Here is a 23,684-nt window from a genome sequence, read left to right as displayed (position 1 = left end):
AAAGTGTATTCATCAAGTCTTTGCATCTGATGTAAAGGAGGAACACTAGTAAAGATGCGTAACTGAGAAAAAGTAGTAAAAGAAAAATCAAACACAAAACCCAATCTCAAAGAACAAAAAAAAAAAAAACCTTACACTTACATTTTTTAGTTATGTGGCTGAATTTTACTAGCACGTACTTGAAAGCTTTCTAGCTGTCCCTGATGGCCTGCGTAAGCTTGGGTAAATAAATATAATGAGGATATCTCTTCACCTAAATTCTACCTGAACAGCAAAAGCCTTTGAATCAATGTTGCTCATTAAAAAATTAACCTGAGTGATAGCCTTTATGAATGTTCTCCTAAAAGGGGAGGTTTTTTTTCTAAATTTACTGGTTTTGTTCTTCGCTATACTTCTCTAAGGTAATTTTAATTAAACTGCTATTTCCTATCATGGGTTTGGTACCTCTGAAAATTCACTTAAGTGGTTGCTCCTTCAACATTTCAGAAATGCAGCTTGTAGTTTATTTAATTATTTATTTGTTTGCTTGTTTACTAGAAATGTGCTTAGTGTCTGAGATGCAAAATGAAAATTTTTAATTCTATTTCAGTTGGGAAAATGGTTAGAGAACCATCATGGTGTTTATAAATGATACTTTCAATAACGATTTAAGTCCAAGGGAAAAGGTTGGCAAAATGGTAAATATGACCGATACTTGCTGTCTTTGAAATGGCTCCTGTAAGTTATCAGCTGTTTGGCTGAAATGAAGTAAGTACATCTCTGTGCCCTATTTGCATAAGTGTTCATTGTGACATGAACTACCTCTGTTGATTTGAGACTACAGAATGATTGGTAGGAGATATTTATGCATAGAGTTGAGGTATTTAAAGCAAAACAATATGGCCTTGATTTATGGAAAAATGCACAATAATTGCAGGAATAACAGAATAATTTCGTTAATCTCTTCATGTAAAGGTGTATGGTGAACAACACAGGGATTTTGTTTGGCTTTTTTTAGCTGCAGTGAAAATTGGTTTCCTCCTTGAAGTGCACACAGACTATAAATAAATACATATATTTAAAAATAATTACTTCATGAAAATGAAGGACTATCAAGAACAGCTGTTGCCTAGAAATTACTTGTTTAAAAACAAATTATTAAATCTGTAAGTAATCTTATTCCTTTGTTACCTCCTGAGCATCAGTGAAGTCAGAATTCAGTTTGAGCAACCTCATATCTAGAGAATTTAGAATGTGTTCATCTCCTCCTTTATGCAAACCATATGTGTGTGTCGTGGGTAGACTTCTGGGTTTTTTTCATGAAGTACAAAAAATGAAATAGAAAAAAAAACTTGCTGTTTCTATAAATGTGGCATTTGCAGCTCATTTTTTAGCTTAGCCTGTAACTTCAGCGGGATAGGTTTTTCTAAGTTGAGATTGACCAACAGATTAGGTGTCTTTTGTCTTCAGAGAATTGTATTTAGATCTCATAAAATCTATAAATATGACTGGCACTTCCTGTCCTTTTTCAGGAGAAAGAGTAGAAGTCTTGAATGGTCACAGCAAAGTGACTATATTACCTTTGTGACACAAGGACATATCCTCTTCCTCGGTATGAGGGAATGAAGCTCGCAAATATCATCAACCAGCACTGTTTTGAAATCTTCTGGTGATAACATTTTAGGATGGGGAAATTAGCAAATGACATTTACCACAGTTTAAATGTTTTCTGCTGCAGTCAGTGCTGTTGGTGCATTACTTGTAGCTTATAGTTGTGCCCCTGTGCTAATGTTTGAATTTGAGTATGTTACTACATTGGTGTTTCCATGTTGTGCAAATTGCCTTTCATGTCTTGATGGCAAACTAGGTGATCCTATGTTTCCTAATGTCGATGGACTTCTTACATGGACTTCTTACATATCCTGTGTAACAGGGTATTTCTGGGGACAGTAGCTACTTCCTGACAGCTTTGAGTTTGTTGGTAAGAACCATGTAACATTTATGCTTTCAGGTTCTTGAACATACTAAAATGATGCAGAGAAGAATCAGAATGCTGATTGAGAAAACAGTCTTAGAATAGAATCATTTTTCAGTTTGATACTGTTGGAAAAATATGTGATCAAAATTCTCTTGAGTGTTTTGAAAGCAGATTTGCCTGGTCAACTCTCCAAATATTAGTTTCAAGGTGTCAGAAAGGCACAGCATTTTGTTAAAACAGCTGAAAATTATGACCATCATGTTATTTCTACGTCTAGAAGTGGTGGCAGAAAAGAAGAAAATGGGTTGGAAGAATGGAAGATCATTTTCTAAACCATTACAATACACTTACATTCTCCATTCAGATTCGTAGTTGATGTTCTGGGAAGTATTAATTTGATTTGTGTAGTGACATAAGCATTTTTGTGAATCTGGGAAAGGCTTTTACTGGCTCTTGACCATAAGAACAGTTGTACTGGGTCACTCCAACCTTGGCAGTAGTTGGTAATTGTTGCAGAGAAGAGAGCAGAACAACAGGGCAAACAAATGCGTAGTCACACAGTTATGGAATGTTCGCCGGCCTCCAGCATTTTGACCCTCTGGTTTTTGTCTCTTTTTTTTCTTTCTCTTTTAAATGTCTGAGCTTTTTTGAAGGTTTAGAGGAAGTTCTTACTGAATTTAACTGTATCCCAGAATAATTTATATTTGTGTATTATTAAGTGGTCATGATAGAAATTTTAAGAGACTATTCCAGTTTGTTTTTATTCATGATAATGTGCAGTAGTTATAGTTGTGTATCTTGTAGTGCAGAGAGATGACATTATGGTGGGATTTTTTTGCAGGGTGAGAGGCAGGGGAACTGGGAATAAGTTTGTAATTCACAAAGACTCAATACGTATCAAAAATTATTGCTATGATTTTTGTTATCAACATAATGTGTTCCTGGGAATTGAGAATATAACTGTAAATTTAAATGGAGGACCAAGTTAAACATCTTCTCTCTATGAATAGACAAAGGGTTTTTTAATAATTGGTTTATAATATGCCTTGGTACCTTATGTAGTTTTAACGAATACTATTTAATACTATTTTTATAATTGGTCTTTGAGGAAGCTTATGCAGGACACTAGATTTTGTATTGCTATAAAGCATTTCAAGAATAGTTTGTTCATCAGAAACTAGATGTAATTAATTTTCAAATCAGCCTTGTAGTTATCCTTTGGAATGGCCCTTCAGTTTTCTTTTTCTGTCCTGGGATAACTCTTAACATTTCAGCTATGAAACCCCTTTTTTAGAAGTTTTAGCAGTAAAGCAGTGCTGTTCACAAAGCTGCTATACAAGATCACGCATTAGGAATAATTAACATAATTCCAAGGATGTAAGAATGGCTTTTCTACAGATATAATCTCAATATCTTGGTTAGAAATAATATTATAAGACAACATTTTGGAAAGTGGTCCATGTTGGAACTGCTCTTCAAACTGACTGCCTACACCAGACTGTTTATTTCCTGCCACCTTTATATGTACTTAGGATATTAAAAAGAATTTTAAAAAAGTCCTTTAATTTACAACATTCATACAGATCTGCAGAAGAGAAATATGTGCAATCACACTAGGCATTTAAATTTTACCTACTTGTTTTCAGAAGCACACATGCACCGAAGTAATCCTGATATATGGTTTCCTATTTATCTGAAGTTCTGGTTATTCCTGGATCCTACCTTGAGTGTGCTGTCTTTTCCAGTGATTTCTAGTTCATAGGGATTTTCATATATGTGGCGGTTAATTTCTACCTGAGTGATATAGGAAGAATAGCTTTGTGACTTTCTTTGCTGACTGCCATGGAAGGGAGGATGTATATTTTTTTCTATATTAGTGAACCAGTTTCATATATTCATAGCTTTCTTAAGTAACAAGGGTGAAAATAGTCTGAGTTCTTAGGTTTTGTTTGCTTTCTGCTTTCACGAACATGAGTTATTGGAATTTACCTATGTTCAAAATAAAGTACTCTTTGCATGGTTCCCCCTGAAAGCTGTGGGAATCAAACTGAATATATCTCTAGGTACATTCTGCTGAAATCACTCTTTTAGTCATAGGTACTTTTGAAGGGGTTACTGTTAATTGTTAAAATTTGATATGCGTGTGGATTTTTTTCATCTAAAATTTTCAAGTCTTACTTGGCAAAACTTTTACAGTATTTCCCACCTTATGGCTTCAACTGTAGTAGCAGAATTTTAACTGTGATCATAGAGGATATCTATCTGGCTTAGTATTCAGTACATTTTTCAACATCACTACATTACCTTCATACTACACACAGACAGGTTTTTATGCTTTTACACTATAAATTGAGACATCTCTTCAGCCTAAACATGTCTTACTGTGTTTTTGAAAATCACGCATTTAATATAAGTGTTTGTGCGCTTATTAAAGAATACTTTAATATTAAGAAGATTACAGAATTGTCCTGATTTTTTTTTTTTGCAACAAATTGATAATGGTAGGATATGACTTAACATTGATGTCTCATTTCATTATTAAAGGTCTTGATTAAAGTGTGTTTTAGGAGGCTGATTATTTTTCATATAGTCTTACATAGCCATCTCTCAGTAACTGATTTCTAATGTTTCACTGCTTTTAATAACTGATAACTCATTGGTGTTTCAGTGGAAGTGGAGAACAGTGCATTAATGTTTCTAGTCGGTGTACTTCACTCAACTTCCTTCATTTTGGCAGCATGTACTTTAATGAGCTACTAGGAACAGCTTAACAATATGCAATTGCATGGCATTTGCACTTAAAGAAACTAATAAATGTAGAGGTGTATAGGAGGTTCACCAGAATTCTCCACTCTCCAATCATTACTGTGATTCTTTCAGTAAGAGGAAGATACCTCTTGTGTTCTTAGTCAATGATAAGGTGTTTGATTGTAGTGAAGTACAGCTGCCTTCTTTAAAGGAAGTATTTAGAAGTATTTAATCTTTTATTTCACATTTTGGCCTTATGATTCTAGTAGATGTAACATCAGCTTCTAGTGCGGTCTCTCACTTGAGTTACTGTATATATATATACCTTGGCTACTGTGTACAGTACTGTGTACTGTTTTAGCACCGACCAAGTGATGCATACAATACCCACTCCTCAGTTTAACTCATGCCCAACTTCAGAGTTACTGAATAATTTGTGTGCTAGAGCATACCATTTTTTTTTTTTTTCCATTCACATGTGCATAACAGAACAGCAAATTGGCATGCTTCTGGCATACTGAGTGTGGTCAAACAATGCTGCTAAATCTGTCAGGCAAAAGGAGTTGTCACTTGTGCTAACATAGCTGTTGCTGGTCCTATTTCATCCCTGCATTAGATGGAGCACTAGCTGTTTTGTGTGGCAGGACTTCTGTCGTGTCCTTTCTCTCTGGAGAATGGGATCTGTCAGCATGCATCATGGTCCTCGCTGGGGAAAAACAATGTCAAAGTCCTGAAGGGGTGAAAAAATGAGTCGAGCCTTAAAAGGTCATGAGAGTTTAAAAACAAAGAACACAACACTGGTGATTTTTAATATACAGTGTCTGTGAATTACTTTTAGGCATAGAGAATCATGGAGTTCTTGAGGCTAGAGTTTAAAAAAAAAACCCACCAACTTTGTGCTAAAGATTATAACTTTAAGTACAGGGTGTTAGTGCAAAGAATTGTGAGTAACTGTGTTTCCTGTAACAGAAGTAAACAGAACAACTACTGCTACCTCAAAGTTTTTGCTGTCCAACAAAAAGCAGAGAAAATGAGAATAATGATGAGCAAACTAAGCTGTTGGTGCAGGACACACGTGGGCTGACTTGCAATTTTTATATGTATCAGCAAATTTCTAGATGACATTTGAGTGAAGTGACTTTGTGTACAGTAATTGGGAAAACTTGCCAGTTAAAGTCCAGGTTTAAAAAAAAAAGTGACTTTTTTCTACTGAGTGTCATGTGGAACAGGTATGTTTTGCTTCCACCATTCTGCCTGTGAATGGCTCAGTGGTGCAGCTACTTCTGAGTGGGTTTTGTAAGAACTGAGTACTCGGTTTGAGTCAGTAACTCAGTAGAGAACTAGTGTAGTCAGAACAAGAAAAGGATTCTATTGAGATACTTGGCAGGATAATTTTACTGTGAATTTGAAGGTGGGTGCTGAAGTAGTGTAAAGGCTAAGGGTGGGACAGGTCAGGGAAGGAAAGTAAGGGTAGGGGTTGTGCATCTCTTGGCAGAAGAAAACTGTAAGATCAGTTTAGTCGTTTTGCACAGCTCCACCCTTAGAAGCACCATGGGAAAGAATGTGAAGATATTTGGTTGTTGCTGTGGGCCAGTGGGCCAGCTGAAGATCATAGAATTGTTTTGGTTGGAATAGACCCTTGGTCATTGAGTGCAGCCGTAAACCTGACATTGCCAAGTTCATCAATAAACTGTGTCCCTAAGTGCCATGTCTGTGCATCTTTTAATTACCTCCAGGGTTGGTGACTCAACTACTTCCCTGGGCAGCTTGTGCCAGTGCTTGACAACCCTTCTGGTGAAGAAATTTCTCCCAGTAAGAGTCAGCATATCAGAAATAAATGAAGTGAGTCAGGCAACAATAGATTTTTGAGGGGGTTTTAAAATAATAAATAGCTTCTCTTTTTGATTTTTTGTTTTAGTCACAAAACAGGAACTTCTGAGAAGCTAAAGAGTAAGAACTAAGAAATCTCTGCAGCAGTGACATGGGCTGGGGTCCTTTAAACAACATATACAACACCAGTTAGCTTAATGGGCTAGAGCATGGTGCTGATAACACCAGGGTTTTGAGTTCAATCCCTATATGAGCCATTTACCGAAGAGTTAGTCAGTGATTCTTGTGGGTCCCTTTCAATTTAGAATATTCTGTGAATCTGTGAAACACCAACAACAGCCCCTTCCTCTCCCCCCACAACCCCCCCAAAACAAAAAAACCCACCCCCAACAAACACAAACAAGCAGAAAACCAAACAACAACAACAACAAAGTGTTTGTCAACACCAAGATGAGCTGTTAACCTTGATAAAGAAATGTTAGGGATGTGATATTTCTTTGGAAGATCGGTCTGTGATTTTGCGCTGTGCTTTTTGCTATTTCTGTGTTACTCAGTATTTTATAGTGCCTTTGTAAGATTTTATGACAGGAAGATAGAAAGTGCTGGATCTGATCTGTGATTACAGGAAAGCTACATGGCTTAGTTTTTAGAATCCAGAATGTATTTAGTCTATTCCCAAGCCAATTTCAGTATGAAGGACAGACCAGAAAATGACTGAATTGCCACTTGTGAAGTCATATTGGCTTGTTTAAATTCTTTTACATCTGTGACGTGAAGTTTTCTTAGGCCTGCCTACCTTCCTTACTGGCTTTGTTTTTACTAAAAATGAGTCACGCTTGCGTAATATAAATTTTCTACTTCTTTGTAATGTATGATGCATTTGCAGAAGAAGGAAAAAGATAACCAGTCTTTCCTTGAAGTTATCATGTCACAGTTATTTTGTTAAGTTTTTTATAAGATACTTTTTGTGAGAAGCTTCTTCTGAAGTTCAAAACAAGACTTCACCTGACAATATTTGACCAATAAGGCTTCTGTTATTTAAGTTGCTTCTGAGGTGATATACTGTGAGAGCGTCTTTATTTCTTTACTGTCTTGTTTTTCTGCAGCAGTATTGGTTTTGATAGGATTGAAGAGTGAGACAGCTAACTTGCTGTATTTATATTTACACAGAATTTCACACAGAATCACTTGGTTGGAAGAGACTTTCAAGATTAAGTCCAGCCAATCCTAACACCTCAACTAGACCGTGGCACTGAGTGCCTTTTTAAACACATCCAGGGATGGTGACTCCACCACCTCCGTGGGCAAACCATTCCAGTACTTTATCACTCTTTCTGTAAAAGACTTTTTCCTAATATCCATCTGTATTTCTCTTGGTGCAGCTTAAGACTGTGTCCTCTCATTCTGTCAGTTGCTACCTGATGAGGAAACTGATCCCCTCCTGACTACAGCCACTTTTCAGGAGGTTGTAGGGAGTGGTAAGGTCACCTCTGGCTCTCCTTTTCTCCAGGCTAAACAACCCCAGCTCCCTCAGTCGTTCCTCACAGGGTTTGTGTTCTGAACCCCTCACCAGCCTTGTTGCCTCCTCTGGACATGCTCAAGCGTCCCAATGTCCTTCCTAAACTGAGGGGCCAGAGCTGGACACAGCACTCAAGGTGTGGCCTCACCAGTGACGAATACAGGGGAGGAATGACCCCCCTGCACCTGCTGGACACACCATTCCTGATCCAGGCCAGGTGCCATTGGCCCTCTTGGCCACCTGGGCACACTGCTGGATCATGTTCAGCTGCTGTCACCAGTACCCCCAGGTCCCTTTCTGCCTGGGCACTGTCCAGCCACACCATCCCCAGCCTAGAACGCTGCAGGGGGTTATTGTGGCCAAAATGCAGGACACAGCACTTGGACTTACAAACTTCATCTTATTGGACTCTGCCCATCCATCCAAGTGTTCCAGGTCTCTCTGCAGAGCCCTCCTACCTTCCAACAGATCAACAGATGCAGTGTCATCTGCAAATTTACTAGTGAATGATTCATTTTCCTCATCCATATAACCGATAAAAATATTGAACAAAATTGGCCCCAGCACAGACCCCTGAGGATCACCACTGGATGCAGCACCGTTCACCACCACTCTGGGCCTGGCCATCCAGCCAGTTCCTAACCCAGTGAAGAGTGCTCCTGTCCAAGCCGTGGGCTGCCAGCTCTTCCAGGAGTATGCTGTGGGAGACGGTGTCAAAGGCCTTGCTGAAGTCCAAATAGACAACATCCACAGCCTTTTCTGCATCCACCAGGCAGGTCACCTGGTCATAAAAGCAGACCAGGTTGGTCAAACATGATTCACCCGTCCTGAACCCATGCTGAGGGTTCAGACCCTCAGTTCATGCTGGCTGGGTCTGACAACCTGGCCATATTGTAGATGGTGTGTGATGGCACACAGTATAAACTGCTCCATTACCTTACTGGGTACTGAGGTCAGGTTAACTGGCCTATAATTACCAGGATCCTCCTTCCCACCCTTTTTGTGAATGGGCATCACATTGGCCAGCTTCCAGTCATCTGGAACCTCACCAGTGAGCCAGGACTGTTGGTAAGTGTTGAAGAGTGGCTTTGCAAGCTCATCTACCAGCTCCCTCTTCCCCCTGGGCCCATAAATTTATGAACATCCAGGGTTCTCAGCAGTTCTGACTGCCTCCTCCTGGATTACAGGGGAACCATTTTGCTCCTTAACACCATCTACCAACCCAGGAGGACAGTTTTCCTGAGGATAAGCCGTTTTCCCACTAAAGACTGAGGCAAAGAAGGCGTTAAGCACTTCTGCCTTCTCATCTGCAGTTACTAAGTTCCCTCCTGTGTCCAATAGAGAACAAAGGTTGGTCTTACCCTTCCTTTTACCATTAATGTATTTGTAAAGACGTTTTTCTATTATCCTTTACAGAAGCTGCCAAATTAAGTTTGAACTGAGCTTTGGCCTCCCTAATTTTTTCCTACATGCTCTAGCAATCCCCTTAAATGCTTCCTGAGAAACCTGACCCTCCCTCCAAAGATGATACATCCTCTTTTTCCTAAGTTCTTTCAAAACCTCGTTGTCCATCAAGGCTGGATGTTTGCCTCATCGCCTCATCATTTGGCACACAGGGAGAGTCTGTTCCTGTGCCCTCAAGATCTCTGTTTTGAAGCAATCCCACCTTTCCTGGACTTCTTTGTTTTTAAGGGATGCTTCTCAAGAATCTCTCTGAATAAGTCTCCTAAATAGGCCAAATTCTGCCCTCCAGAAGTCTAATGTAAAAGTCTTATTGATGTTCCTCCTGATTTCACCAAATATCGAGAACTCTTTTTAATTTCATGATCACTGTGCCCCAGGAAGCCTGCAGCCACCACATCTCCCACCAGCCCATCTCTATTTGTGAACAACAGATCTAACACCATCCCTCCCCTGGTGGGTTCACTTACCAGCTGTGACAAAAAGTCATCCTCCACACACTCTAAAAACTTCCTCGACTGCCTCTTTTCTGCTGTATTAAGTTCCTAGCAGATGTGTGGTGGGTTGAAGTCACCTACAAGAACATGGGCTGGTGATCCTGAAACATTCTCCAGCTGCTTATAGAATAAGTTGTCCAACTCTTCTTCCTGGTTGGGTGGATGATAACAGACTCCCAGCCTTGTTGGCTTTCCCGTTAATTCTTACCCATACACATTCAACTCTATCATCATTAGTTTCAATACCCATGGCATCTAAAGTGTCCTTAATATTAAAGGGCCACCCCTCCACCTCTTCTCCCTTTCTTGTCTCTTCTGAAGGGTCTGTAGCCATCCAGTGCAGTGATCTGCTATGTGAGTTGTCCCACCACATTTCCATGATGGTAACTGCATCATAGCTTTGCTATTGTACCATGGCTTCCAGCTCCTCTTGTTTTATTATCAGTTCAGTAGTGGAAATGTCTGTCACATTCAGAGATTTCTCACAGTTTTGTAGCTTTTGCTATGGAGTCCCCAGTTTGCTTCAAATTACTTACGTGCTAATAAAGCTTCTGAGAAATACCTGACTTAGCCCTGCTAAGCACCACAAACATGTCTTTCCTCAAACTTTTCAGTCTCTAAAAATGAGTTTTTCCTCAACCGAAAGAGGACACAGTGAGGAAAATGTTGCTGTGCCTGCAGTTTTTTCATGCGAAAATAGAGGAAAATGGTTTTAGTATACATTTTATTTAGGCACCTTTATTGTACAGATCTGTCGTTACTGCAGAATTGTTAAGTGGGAAACTGTAGTATCATTGTGTCCTTATTTCTTCACATCCAAACTGACTGCCGTTTTTCACAGGACAGCTTGAGCACTTCTGAGTTAATGCCAGCTTTATCAGATAGCTGAATAAGAATGCTCATTGCCATAGCACAAGAGGTTTTCTGGGCTATTCCCATGGTCTTTCCTGTTCACACAGCAAGCTTAGTTTTTATAGGGGTTTATTGTGAATGCTTAGCCATCTACAATGTGAAAATTAAAACATACTTTCAGTCATTTTGGGAAGTTACGTTGCTCTAAATCTGCTCACCTGGGATCTTTCTTGTGGCATAACGGGAAATTCTACAGGTCCAAAAGTGTGAGCCAGGGAATTTCCCACACATTACCTGAGGCAGGCCAAAGCGTAGATACGAGCCAAACTGTATTTTCAAAGAAACCAGATTATGAGGAAGCCTCCTCTATGGCTTTATGACACAAACTATTTGTAGTGCCATAGCTGACCCAAACCACTTGTTTTCAGTGTGCCCCATCCCTGTAAGTGTTCAAGGCCAGGTCAGATGGGACTCTGAGCAACCTGGTGTAGTGAGAGATTCCCTGCCCATGGCGAGGGGATTTGGGCTAGGTGATCTTTAAGGTCATTCCAGTCCAAACGATATCATGATTTTTATGGGTTGTGCTATTGCAAACCTCTTAAACTGATTTAAGCCCTGGAAAAGCAAATTGTGCACAGGAATCCTAAACCTGGTATAGATCTAGTAAGATTCTCACTGTCTCTAATTTCTGTAATCGTATGAAAGATTTTTTTTTTTTCCTAGGAATGCAGAGTGGTCCATGCACATATTCCAATTTAAATTCAAAGTTATTAGATGTCCGGTTTTACTGTGCATACTGCACAGCAGTTGATATGTATGCATTGATACTTGTGTATCTGATGGTTGACTTTGTGTGTGCTGTGAGTAGATTTGTGGAAAGGCATCTTTCCTATCAAGCTGGTGCTAATAGAAATTGATGCCCATGTTTAAAACTTGTCTTCCCAAAATCTCACTGATGCTTTGTTTGAAAATTAACAGAATTACATGGTGTGACAGCAGCGTGTCTCTACATATGCTGAAGTTTCGTTATAAACACCATAATCGATACTATTGATTATCTTACTCTTGAGCAGGCATCTAGGAGCTAATCAAGCTGATGTCATTTGATTTTATTGGCTGATAGACAAAATCTTCATTGACTGCAGTAGGTTAGCAGGTTTGTACACTTTAATTGGGTTGCCTACCTGTAAGTGTCATCATTTTAAATAATGTCTTGATTCCTGATGATGGTACAAATACAGGTCTTGTCTGTCCAAACATATTCTGGATATATATCCTAGCAAGATTGCTACTTATGTTTGTTTTCTAAATTTGTTTTAAGTTTTTAAAGTACAGGAAGTGATGTAAAAGCATGGTTTGTGGAGAGGTAGTAGATGATGCTTTCTTTACATCTCCAGTGCTTGATTTCCTTTGTGTAATGAAAAATACACAAACACATTTTTACAAAGAACACGAAGGTAAAAGACTGTGTGTATACCACAAAATCAGCTGTAGCTGTTCCATTCTGCAGTAGGAGGCCAGTTTTTCTTACCAAAGTTAGTGTGGGACACCACGCACAAAAGCTCTCTTTGCTGCTTTTTAGATGTCTGGTGTTCAGTCATGTTCTAACAACTTCATTTTATGTAATGCAGTTATTCCTTCTTTTTGGTAATGTTTTACTTTCAATAGTTTATGTCTTCAGGATAGCCTTGGTTTTTCATTTATCTCAAACTGCTGATACTGTCTTCAGTGTCATGTCTAAACCTCCATGAGAATCCTGTGTCAAATACATCCCTTTAAAGCTGCCCTGCCACAGTACCACCAGGTACAGAACTTATTACAGTGTCTGTTACAGTAGCTCCCTGTGCAGCTCCCTGGGCCCAGCCCCAGTCTGTGCTGCCTGTTCCACTCTGCCTCAATTCCTACCTTTATTCCAAAAGTGGCACAAAAGTTTCTCTTCTCATCATGGTACCCATTTTCTGTTTTCTGGCAGAATGCAGGGTCATCAGTTGGTGTGTGAATACTGGTTTGTGGGTGGCATCTTTTTTTGTTTGTCTGTTTTTGTTGGGATAGTAGACCTTGAAGAAGAAAGACTTTCTTAAGCCTTTTGTTTACCTTGTAGTTCACTTCATATTTCACTGGAAAGGCATCCATGTGGAGAGCAGAAAAGAGGTCTCATCTTTCCAAAATCCCACCAACCCTTTGTCTGGAGGAAAAAAAAGGGAATAATGTGGTGTGCCAGTAACATGCTATATTTTAACTTCTGTTTTTCAGCTTACTTTGTCTTTAAATTACAGGGGGATTAAAGGTAAAGTTGTTCACTTACAAGATGTAGGGATTGGCATTTCAGACACTAAATGGATTTCTTTGTCAACTGCAAATCTAAGACACTGATTAAAATCTGCTTTAAAGTAGGAGTGTCTCTCTTCCATGGCCTTTAGTATTTATTCTACAGAACTCAGGTATGCCTGGTTTTGGTCTCTACTGTAAATCAGATTGATGCTTCTTGGAGCAAAAGTGCTCTGCATCCCTAACTGGGACCCGGACGGTACCTATTATATTTATGAAACTCCATGTTGAATGCATGTTTAGATTTTTCTTTTTTATTTTTCTTTTACTGTATCTGCTAATACCCTCTTTTCTTTGCAGACCCTTGTGATAATATGAGAGAGATTCTCCAAAATGTGGCCAAATTACAAGGCGTGTCAAATATGAGAAAACTAGGTCACTTGAATAATTTTACCAAGGTAAGAGCTCAAATAGTGTCACAGAACAAGTGATTGTACAGGTAAAATGCTTCATATTTACTCAGACATTGGCTGGGATGTTGATGAAATTGCTTAATATCACAGAACAGTACTCAAAGCATACATACTGTGGGAAAGTATCAAATAAGGACCAGCAAATATGTGAATGCAGAGTTATGCTGAAGTTTGCATATCTGTCCTGCTGGCTGAATTTTTGTAGTATTTTAGTGCTTAGAAGATGGAAATGCCTCCCAATTAATGGATTAAGTTGCATAACTAGAGCTAAGGAATTGGTTCCCGTTGTTCAGAATTGAAATCAAAAACGTAAAATGCCAGACTTTCTGAATGTAAACTGTTTGACTATGGTGAGTGGGGAGGAGTGTATCAATGCACATTACATGCGATGTTTTGGACACTAGTAGAATAGGAACTGCAACTTTCACTGCAGTTTTAAAGGGTCCATTTCTGGAATATGTCTGTGTTGATCATTTTTTAATTTTATTCTTGCAAATCGTGGACATGTGACAGGTACACGCTGAAAATACAACAGGTATATTGGAAGCTGTCAGTGTGAGTTGATGAGGCAAGAATTAAAAACTTACTGCAGGATGAGGGTGTAAGCTGAAGGATGTGAAGGATGTTCAGAAGGACAGCCAGTAGCATTTTTTGGGTAAAAGAGAGACCTGTGGAGAGAAGCTGAGACAACTCATGGGAGGGAGTTAAGGAAAAGCTGTTCCTGGTAGGATGGTGAGTGATTGTGGTTGGACCAGTGTTCCATTTGTTAGTGCAAGGGAAGCATGCGTTGCTGTCAGTGGGCGAGGAGACATTGAAGCTTCAGTGTGAGCCTTAGCCAGGTTGACGGACTGATAAAGGGACATGGTGTGTTTTACACCTTTCTGATAGAGATAGGGCAACACATCTGAAAATGAAAACCGAGTTCTGTGACTGAGGATGGATCCTGCAACCAGCAGCAGCCAAGAAATAACATAGAGGAGAATGTGGAGGATAAAATAAGGTTTAAATTATGGTTGCAGATAATTTTGTTACGAAAAAATGGAGTAAGATTGCCAGGAGTTCAGTGGACATTTTTGAGCCAGTCTTAAGTGAAAGAGTGAATACTCAAGGGGAAGTGTGGGAAACCAGCTGATATGAGGAGGACAAACATGTATGATAACCTTTGAAGTACGCACCTTGGCTGCTAAAGGCACTCCTTGTGAGATTGGCCACTTCAGTGGTGATGTGTACGATTCACTAAACAGGAGGGTGAGTACTGAGAACAAAATCACAATAACAAATGAATTCATCTTCTAATGCATTAATAGCAAATCTGTAAGTGCTCAATTTTCTGGGTTGGTTCAGAACACGTGTAGGTGCATAGCATTCACTAAAGAATTGAACTTCACACTGAAATCTCTTCATTGGGCTATTGCTTTGTGTTGACAAAATGCTGCTGTTTTCACTAGAATTCCAAAACATGTTGCAAGAAAGCCCTTTATTCTGCTAGAAAAGTCTGATGCATAGCTTAGGTTTCCTTTTTGTGATAATCAGGAAATTTTGAAATGTGAATGCTTCCAAAGTCTCTTATTGTCTTAAAATTAAAGAGCTGAATTAGGTTTGTAGATGCGTGAATTGTAGTGAAAAGTCAATATTTGAAACTACAGATCTTAAAACAGGTTCAATTTGGCTGTTGAAAATCAGATGTTTAACATCCATAATTGTGTTAAATTAATAAATATGCATATTGTAATTTAAAGATGAACCAGTTTTGAGAGATTGCATAGTTCTGTAATTGAATATTTGAAGAATATTTTGGGAGTTTCTTAAACCCAGTATTGAAAATGGAAAATACTTACAGAAATGGAAGGACAGTTTTCATAAACTGGACTTAACACTGGCAGGAAATTAGTAGTTTGTGAAAAGCAGCTTAATAAAATTAAGTATGATGTTTGGTGATGGGGACTGTAGTTCATAACCTGATTTTGATTCTACATCAGAATCACCCTGCATTAGGGAATCATACTACTCAATTTAATATTGAACACTTGTTCTTGTATTCATCTCCCTGGAATACGTACTTTGTAAGTTGTATAACTTAGTGCATTGGTTTTAAAAACTTCATATTTCTGTTTGAACTGTAAATGCAGTTATGAGAATAGAATAAAAGTTGCAAGTTGTACTGTATTGTCTGCCTTGTGGTTGGAACAATTCTGTGTATTTCATTCCAGTGGTTAAAAGTGAAAGCCTGGAGCTTGGCGAGATGGTTTTATTTCCTTTTAGCACTCTGTTCTTCTACCATGAGTTGGTATAGTCTTAGTTCCTCTGTGAGACAGGAGTGTAAGATTGATATGCTAAGGGCTGAGGTTGTTTGTATCCTATCTTGGAATTACAGTGAGTCTGAACTTGATTTGTTTATAAATTGCTGCATTTTTGGTCCATTTTTGAAGTGCTACTTGTTGTCTGGGATATTTGTACTCTGTACAGGGAAAGGACCTTTGAAAATTTTTATTGGCATATTTCAGATAAAACAATATGGAAAATCTATTATTTGCCTGATAGAAATATTATTATACTTAAAAGAAAATATCTGAGCTAGTCTAAGCAGTTGCTTCCAACTACCCCACATTTTTCCTTCAAATAGTGCGAATCTTACTGTTTTAGTTCTTCAGTCAGGGAAAGCAAAATGTTTTTATCACATGGAAACAAGTAATGTAATTTACTCCAAATATGGAGGTTCCCAATAAGGATCATGATAGACACCAAATTTTGTATTATTTTCAGGATATGTTAGGTGTATTATATCCAGGTTTCTTTACTTGAAACTGGACTGGATTTTTAAGGTGATACCTGTTCCCCTCACCTCCCTTTTTTTTAAGGAGCAGGAACATAATCATCCTTTTAAAAATCACTGAACTAGCACTGAAGTAGACTCCAGGGCTTTATGTAGCAGTTAAATACTTTAATTCTTTTTTTTTTTTTTTTTTTTAAATAATTGTGATCAGAAGTCAACATGAGTTACTAGTTCATCTGCAAGAATGAGACAGTAGATACTTTATTTGATACTTTAAACTTGTGTGCTTAGGTGCTGTAAATCCTGTTTCATTGCTACTTCGGTTTAAGAGAAATGTTAACTAGTTGCATTCAGGTCTCCACAGCACCCATTGCTACTGTGCAAAGTATGCTTTATACATGGTATTTTACAAAAACTTACATTTCATTTATCAAATTTTTGCTAGTACTACTTATTAGCTAAGTCATTAGTGTCCAAGTTCTTTGCCCTTTATCTGTAGAGTGTGGGTTGTTCTTGCCTGACTGGTGGTCTAAGTTTTCTGTTCCAGGAAATTAGCATTCCCAGTCTGGTGATGCACAGACTGGGGAAAGGTACTTTTAGTACTGAACTGCAGCAGCTTCAGACTTAGAAATTTTATCTGCTCTGAATGTCAGCACACTCCTTCTCTGCTTCTTGTCACCTAGTAAATGAAGCTACAGTTTTGTGAGCAAAAATTTTTATGAAATACTGCCTCAATCTATATTACTTTCAAGCCACCTATTTAAGCTAACTGATATTCTGGCCTGAAAACTGTTCAAGGATTTGACCTCCAGTAAATGGTCAGTGCCACTTTCACTGTCACAGCAGTTCACATGTTTGATATATGGATTTAGCTCCAGTAAGTTGAGTAGGATTACCCATCTTTAATTTATACAGCCACCTACATAAAGCAAGCACTTTAAAGTTTCCCAGCTTCTGCTGATTAGTACCAAAACATCATGGTTACATCTTTTGGGTTTTCCCCATTCCCGTGCAAAGTAGTAAATGATAAATTACTGAAAACCAGAAGAAACGGTAAAGTTGCATTTACCTGGAGGAAAATATCTTGGTGATTTGAAGTGTTTATTTATAATCCTCTGTTACAGGAGGTTTATCCCACTGGGAGCTTCTGAGAGATCCTTCATTCCTTTGTAAAACAGGGTATTTTTATAACAATTAAAATTAATAAGAAATTCACAGATATTGTAGGAATTTCTGTTTTTCTTTCAAAAAGAAAGGTACTTCTTAAAAGACAAAATCAAGCAATTCATTTTAGATATAAGCTTAGCAATGGAACACCTTCAGTAATATAGTGATATAGAAAATTATATTTTCAATCTGTTCAAAACTAATTGACATTATTTAATGTTCTTCTCTGTAAAGCTGTTAGGTTTTGACCATGCCTGTTGCATTACTTTCACTAGGATGATATGGATTGAGTGGCTTGGATATGGATATGGCCATAGAGGCTTTCACAGATTGTGTCTCTGATTCATAGTCTGTCATTTTAGAGTGTCTTTTGCAAAACGCAGGTGTCTTAGACTGAATGTACTGCCTGACTGTAACATTCATCCAAGTAGATAAACCACTGGCAAAACCTGAAATCTCAGAATGATGTGGCAGATAGGAACAGAACATAGACTGGGAGACATTCAGCTGTGTAACAAATGTGTCTAAATCAGAATCCACACTTTCAGTAGGAGATTCTCTTACAACTAGGATCTACAAAGTAACCTTCACTTAAATATTACCAGTGGTGGCCCAAACTGTATTTCCAAAGTTATAATGCAATAATTACATTCTGAATGCACAGAATAATATAATGCTTTTATCTAGTAATTGCTGTGGCTATTTTGCTAAGTATAAATTTGAATGGTCTCAAATGTGCACTCCACTTGTGCATGCTGTTGACCTCCTATGGTTTTGTTGTTCTGAGCTACTGTTTCCAAGACATGTTGATATATTACTCATATTGCTGTGACTCATCTGAGTAGTATGAAAAACTCATAGCTGACAGTAAACATGAAAAAACCCTTCACTGTAAGTTAGTCACTCTCTGACCTAATGTACGTACCATTTTGTCCCAATATTTAATCTTACCCTCAGAGAGTCTTTGCTATGCCCAGTCATTGTGTATTTGATGACAGAATTTTAATTTTGAAGTGGACTCATTTGAAGTTTTTCAACTCACAGATATACTCTGTTTGGTTTTGTGTGTTCCTATATAAAAATGTATAAAATTTATTGTGTACATTTAAAATTTTTTGTAGGTAAGATCTATATATGAAAAATATATATAGTATAAAAATAAAAATAAGTTCATAATTTCAAGTATTATATAATAATCTAATTGCCATTTTAATGCGCAATGTCAATGTAAAGCCAAAGATAGATTTCATTATTCTGGTACTGTTTATCTGCAGAGTTATACTATTGTGGTATGTACATTAATAGTTAAATTTTACAGTCAAACATAGGACAGTTACTTGACTTTGTCAGGAATTCAGCCATCTACAAATACTACTGCATTTGGGCCAGAATCATTGATCTCCTTAATGTTGTTTGAAAGTGAAATGAGAAGAAAACGATAACAGTTTTTAGTATAATATATTTAAAGACAGACATTTATAACATAGCAAATGCCCAAGGAATTGGACCAGCTGAACAGTTTGTTCTTTTTACCAACTTCCATATTTTTTCCCCCTTTCAAACTCGGAGAAATCCAGTCTTACCAGCCATTTGGTTTTTTCCCCTAGATTAAGTAAACCAAATGGCTCAGCCTTCATGGGTATCCACCGATTTTCTATGTCCATTTTTCTGCTACACTTTTTCCACTTTGCTCCTAAAATGTGACACACAAAATTGTGTTCTTATAGAGAGCAACTGATAAAATGGAAAAAGTCTTCAAATCTCAAATATAAAGCAGTCCTATTAGTATTTCCAGAGATAAAATTTGTTTTCTTTTTTGTTTTGAATTAACATTCTGAATGTTAATTTCTGGACATTCTGTGTTTCTCTGCTGCCTACTTTCATTTCTTATGTGTCTGTTAATTTGTGGTACCCTGAAGGATATCATATACTCTTCCTATTATTTAGTTAAAACTTATTCTTAGGTTTGGGCACTTGTTTCAAGTCCCTGAAACATTTTTGAATTCTGATCTTGCCGTCCATCTTTTTAGGCCCTTTTCTATATGGAATACACATAAATTACAAAGAAAGCTAGTGCATAAGTACTGGTGTCCCATTAGAGGGAGAATAAACTAGTAGTTATTTTCTTTTCTGTGGGAGAAGTATTTCAGATGTACACAGAGACATCATCAAACTCTTCAAAATTATTACTGTCAAATTTGGAAATTTATATCCAAACATCACTTAAACTTGATGAAAGTTTTTAACTTGTCAGGTTACATGACTTTGTTTGAATTTCAAGATAAGGTCAAGTTCTTTTCCACACTGGTGAAGATGCGTGCAGTGGGAGCACATATATAGGTGTGGAAATGGTGTTGAGGAGCTTATAACCACTCTGTATTTGGTGAGAGTGAAAACCAGACTAGAACTGGTCCAGTTAACTGAATGGTTTTTAGAAGTGCTGCAAGTTAGGTGGGTTCCTGGAACATGTCAAATGTTTCAGTCTAATCTCAGGACTGCTCAAGATGCAAACCAGTGGTAAGTGTGTACTAAGAGACTGGTTTCACTAATGAACTAGTGCACGCTATAGTAGCAGCTTTCAAAAAAATGGGGTTTTCCTACATCAGAATTACAAATCTCTGGGTTTTTTTAAAGTAGGAAAAAGAGACTGTTGAGGACAATCTTTTATGTTAAGTTAGGATTTCTCATTTATGTCTGGAGTGGAATGCTGGGGAGAGGTTTAGATGTATAAATGATTAGCCTAAACAACTATTGATGTAACTGTCTGCAACTGAACAATGAACTGTTTTTACTCACTATCTTCTCGCACTGTTTTGCTTACACTCTGCCAGCCAATTTTTACAGTTCATAAGATGTCAATAGAAATGCTAAAGCAGCAATGGTGGCCTTAGGCAGTCCAACAACATGGCATAAAAATAGATTGATGTTGGGAAGTGACATACTGTCATAACCAGTTAGTGCATCAATTGTCTAGTTTTGTTATCACTTAAGTTTGAAAGGTGGTAAAAAAGGTTATGTAAAAACTTTCCTTATGTTTTATAATCATCTTTGGTTAAGAAAAATACAAAATACTTCCATTTACTTCAATTATTTGAAGTCAAACATGGAGCAGATCCAGGCCAGTTTAATAATCTCTCATTAACAGCCTTAAATTTCAGCATTATCACTAGGTATTTTTCTTGAAAGACAATTTCATAAGACATAATGTGATCACCAAATGAATTTCTACTTGTTGAGCATAAACCTAGGTACTGTTTGAATTTTAATGATGTTGCTAATAAAATGGATTTACTTAAAAACAGTGTTTCTGTGCAATATGCCATTTTTTCAGATGCAGGTGAACAATAGAACTGAAGCATGGAATGCACTAAATATTTTAACTTATAGTAGCCTTGCTTTGGCTGTTCGTGTTGTTTATTATAAATTTCTTATTGTTAGCAGGAAGTACACATAAAGAATGTGTCACAGAGTTTGATATATTACAATATTTTCAGAGCAGAGGTAATGGCTGGTTAGCACAAATACTTCCTGAATTCCTCACTGAGAAACTTAATACTGCTCTGACTTAGAACAGAGTGCATGCCTATTTTGAAAACAGAGGACAAAGTGCAAAGTTATTGCAATCAGTATTAGTCACTTCAGGTTTTGGAGGTGCTAAGAAAAGTGCTTTGGGATTTCAGCATGATAATATTTTATAATTTTAGCCAGGGATAGTGAGTGAGATTACTAGGAATTTCTTTGCTGCTCTTGAAAAGAAGAACAGCATCAGCTCTTCTTACAGAAGAGATTGTTTTCATTTCCTCAAAAGGCTAAAACATTGGCAACCTAAGTAGCTCCTTTTAAGCATGATTTTGGACTTGTAAAAGCACTTTACTGTTCTTGTAAATCTTTTCTGTTCACAGTGACAAGATATGGTTGAAGTGTCCAGTTTGTGACAGTTTATAGTTGTGGTTTTGTGTGCATAAATTCAACCTTTGCTCTTGTTTTTTAGAGGTACAGGTTCTATAGAAAGGATGGCAGGCCAAGACCAAATGTCAGTTACAGGACACTTGGTAATGCCTTCTGATTTTTTTGTGTTTCTGTGCTACTGTGACAAAATATGACAGTGGACCATCATTGTCGGTCTTTGTTTCAAAGCTCTTACCTGAGTCCCTGCAGATTTGCTTTGACTTTGGTCTTTTTTGCTCTCTGCTCAAATTGCCAGTTGCCAGCTAGCAATCTGGTGCTGAAAAACGGACCAACCAGTACACAGCTTACACAACTGTGCCGCCTTTTTTTATATGAAAATCCACAGGTGAGTCTCCGTATCTGATGTGTGTAGGAACACACTGCAGACAGCAGAAATTCTCAGGGAAGTTTGAAGCTGGTAGTCTCTCCCTTGCTACACATTAAATTACTAGGATTTTTTTGAAGGCATTTCCCAAAATCAACAGTTTTTCATGGTCATTTTTGGAGAGCTATAAATAATAGATATTTTCTTTTATTTTCAGCTTCTTTGTAATATTGGCCATGCTGAAGAAAAGTTAGGTTTTACCTATGACAGCATCATAATATGGTAAGTGGAAGCCTAGGGAACTTCAGTTGTTTTGGTGCAAGTAGATAAACTTCATTTGTACTTTTAAACTAGTATTTTGTATTTATAATATGTTTGAAATTTTATCATGCAAGTATATAATCTGAAATATTTTAATGAGTAAAATCAGAAATACATTATTCACTTTTGGGCAAACAGAGACAAGCCCTCCAATTTAGAAGTGTCGATTTCTTTATTTTATTCCTCAGAGATGTAAAAGTGTGTCTAAATATTTCAATACTTGTAGAAAGCCCTTTTAATAAAAATGTAGATCTACAAAATACAGAGCATACTCTTGATACAGAATCAAGATTTAAAGATCAATATTTTATGTTGTATTGGTCTGTATATGTCCATGTAGCACTCCTTTCCCTGCTGTGGACATGCCCTGTTTATATAATTTCAAGTGGAATTTCTGTCTATTTTGTGGCCATTTCTGACTGTCAAATGTAATTACATGCTTATTTCCACACAGAAATTTGTAAATATGTCCTGAAGACCAGCACTGGTGACAAAAACAAATAAGATCTAGTATTTAATGCATTTCTGTATTCTTTCAATTTAGATGTCACTTAAGGAAAAAAGCTTAGGAAAGCTAATTGGTCTTTGAGCAAAATGTTGGAAAAACTTGTGTAATTGTTTTCTTACCTAAAACTGATGTCCTTGTCATTTGACTAGCTGTATGGTTTCATTGCATACTTAAAGATAGTGACACATCTCTTTTTAGTAGCTATTGCATTTGAGTGTTGGATCTCATGATAGTTTTGTCCTTTGTAATGGTTTCACTATGCCAGTTCTTTAGCTGGTCTGCAGCTACAGAGGGGAAGAGGAGGGGCAAGTACTGCTCTCTTCTTTCCATTGGCCAGTGACAGTACCCGAGGGAATGGCCTGAAATTGTGTCGAGGACGTTTGTTTGGGTTTCAGGAAAAGATTATTTACCCAGGGGGTGGTTGGGCAGTGGTCACAGCCCCAAGCCCGGCAGAGTTCATGAAGTGTTTGGACAACATTCTCAGGCGCACAGTGTGACCCTTGGGATTGTCCTGTGTAGGAGTTGGACTTGAAGATCCTTGGTACCAAGAATGCACCCAGTATCAATGCAGGCTGGGACTTGAACTGATTGAGAGCAACCCTGCTGAGAAGGACTTGGAGGTGCTGCTGGATGAGAGGCTGGACATGAGTCAGCAGTCCAGTCTTGGAACTCCAGAAATCCAGCTGTGTCTTGAGCCGAGCATATTCATATTACAGGAAAGATGGTCTTGAAACAGTTCCCTGCTGAAAGTAATGATCAGTTTGTCTTTACTGTAAATGATATGGTAGCCTTTCTACTTTCTCTAGGTACCACCTGAGAGTAGGTTCCTGTTACAGTGACTTACCCAGGCCAGGTATACACCAAAAGATTACAAAAATTTTTTTGCCTTGGAGTAGCTGATTACCATGTATGACAACCCTAGGATAAGGAAATAAAAAAACAAATCCTTTGTAGAAGTAGAAATTCAGTCTCACTGGCTGAAGTATTTACATTCTTAGATGTCCAGTGAAAAATCCTACTAGAAAATGTTATTGGGA

At 37.7% G+C, this 23,684-nt stretch overlaps 1 protein-coding gene across 1 annotated transcript in view; it reads left to right on the top strand.

Annotated features, from left to right (window-relative positions):
- The window catches only part of RICTOR (RPTOR independent companion of MTOR complex 2), a 78,593-nt gene that overhangs the window by 7,486 nt on the left and 47,423 nt on the right, over positions 1-23,684 (top strand). The window contains exons 3-4 of the mRNA XM_066181078.1: positions 13,493-13,590; positions 22,036-22,100. Coding sequence (XP_066037175.1) covers positions 13,493-13,590; positions 22,036-22,100 — 163 coding nt within the window. The remainder of the gene's footprint in view (positions 1-13,492; positions 13,591-22,035; positions 22,101-23,684) is intronic.

This window comes from Chamaea fasciata, unplaced genomic scaffold (genome assembly GCF_029207755.1).
Source record: "Chamaea fasciata isolate MVZ Bird 193981 ecotype frontalis unplaced genomic scaffold, bChaFas1.0.hap1 SCAF_4, whole genome shotgun sequence".
NCBI classification, from domain to species: Eukaryota; Metazoa; Chordata; class Aves; order Passeriformes; family Sylviidae; genus Chamaea; species Chamaea fasciata.
The sequence above is the reverse complement of the archived record's forward strand: the minus strand, read 5'-3'. Positions and strand labels throughout refer to the sequence as shown.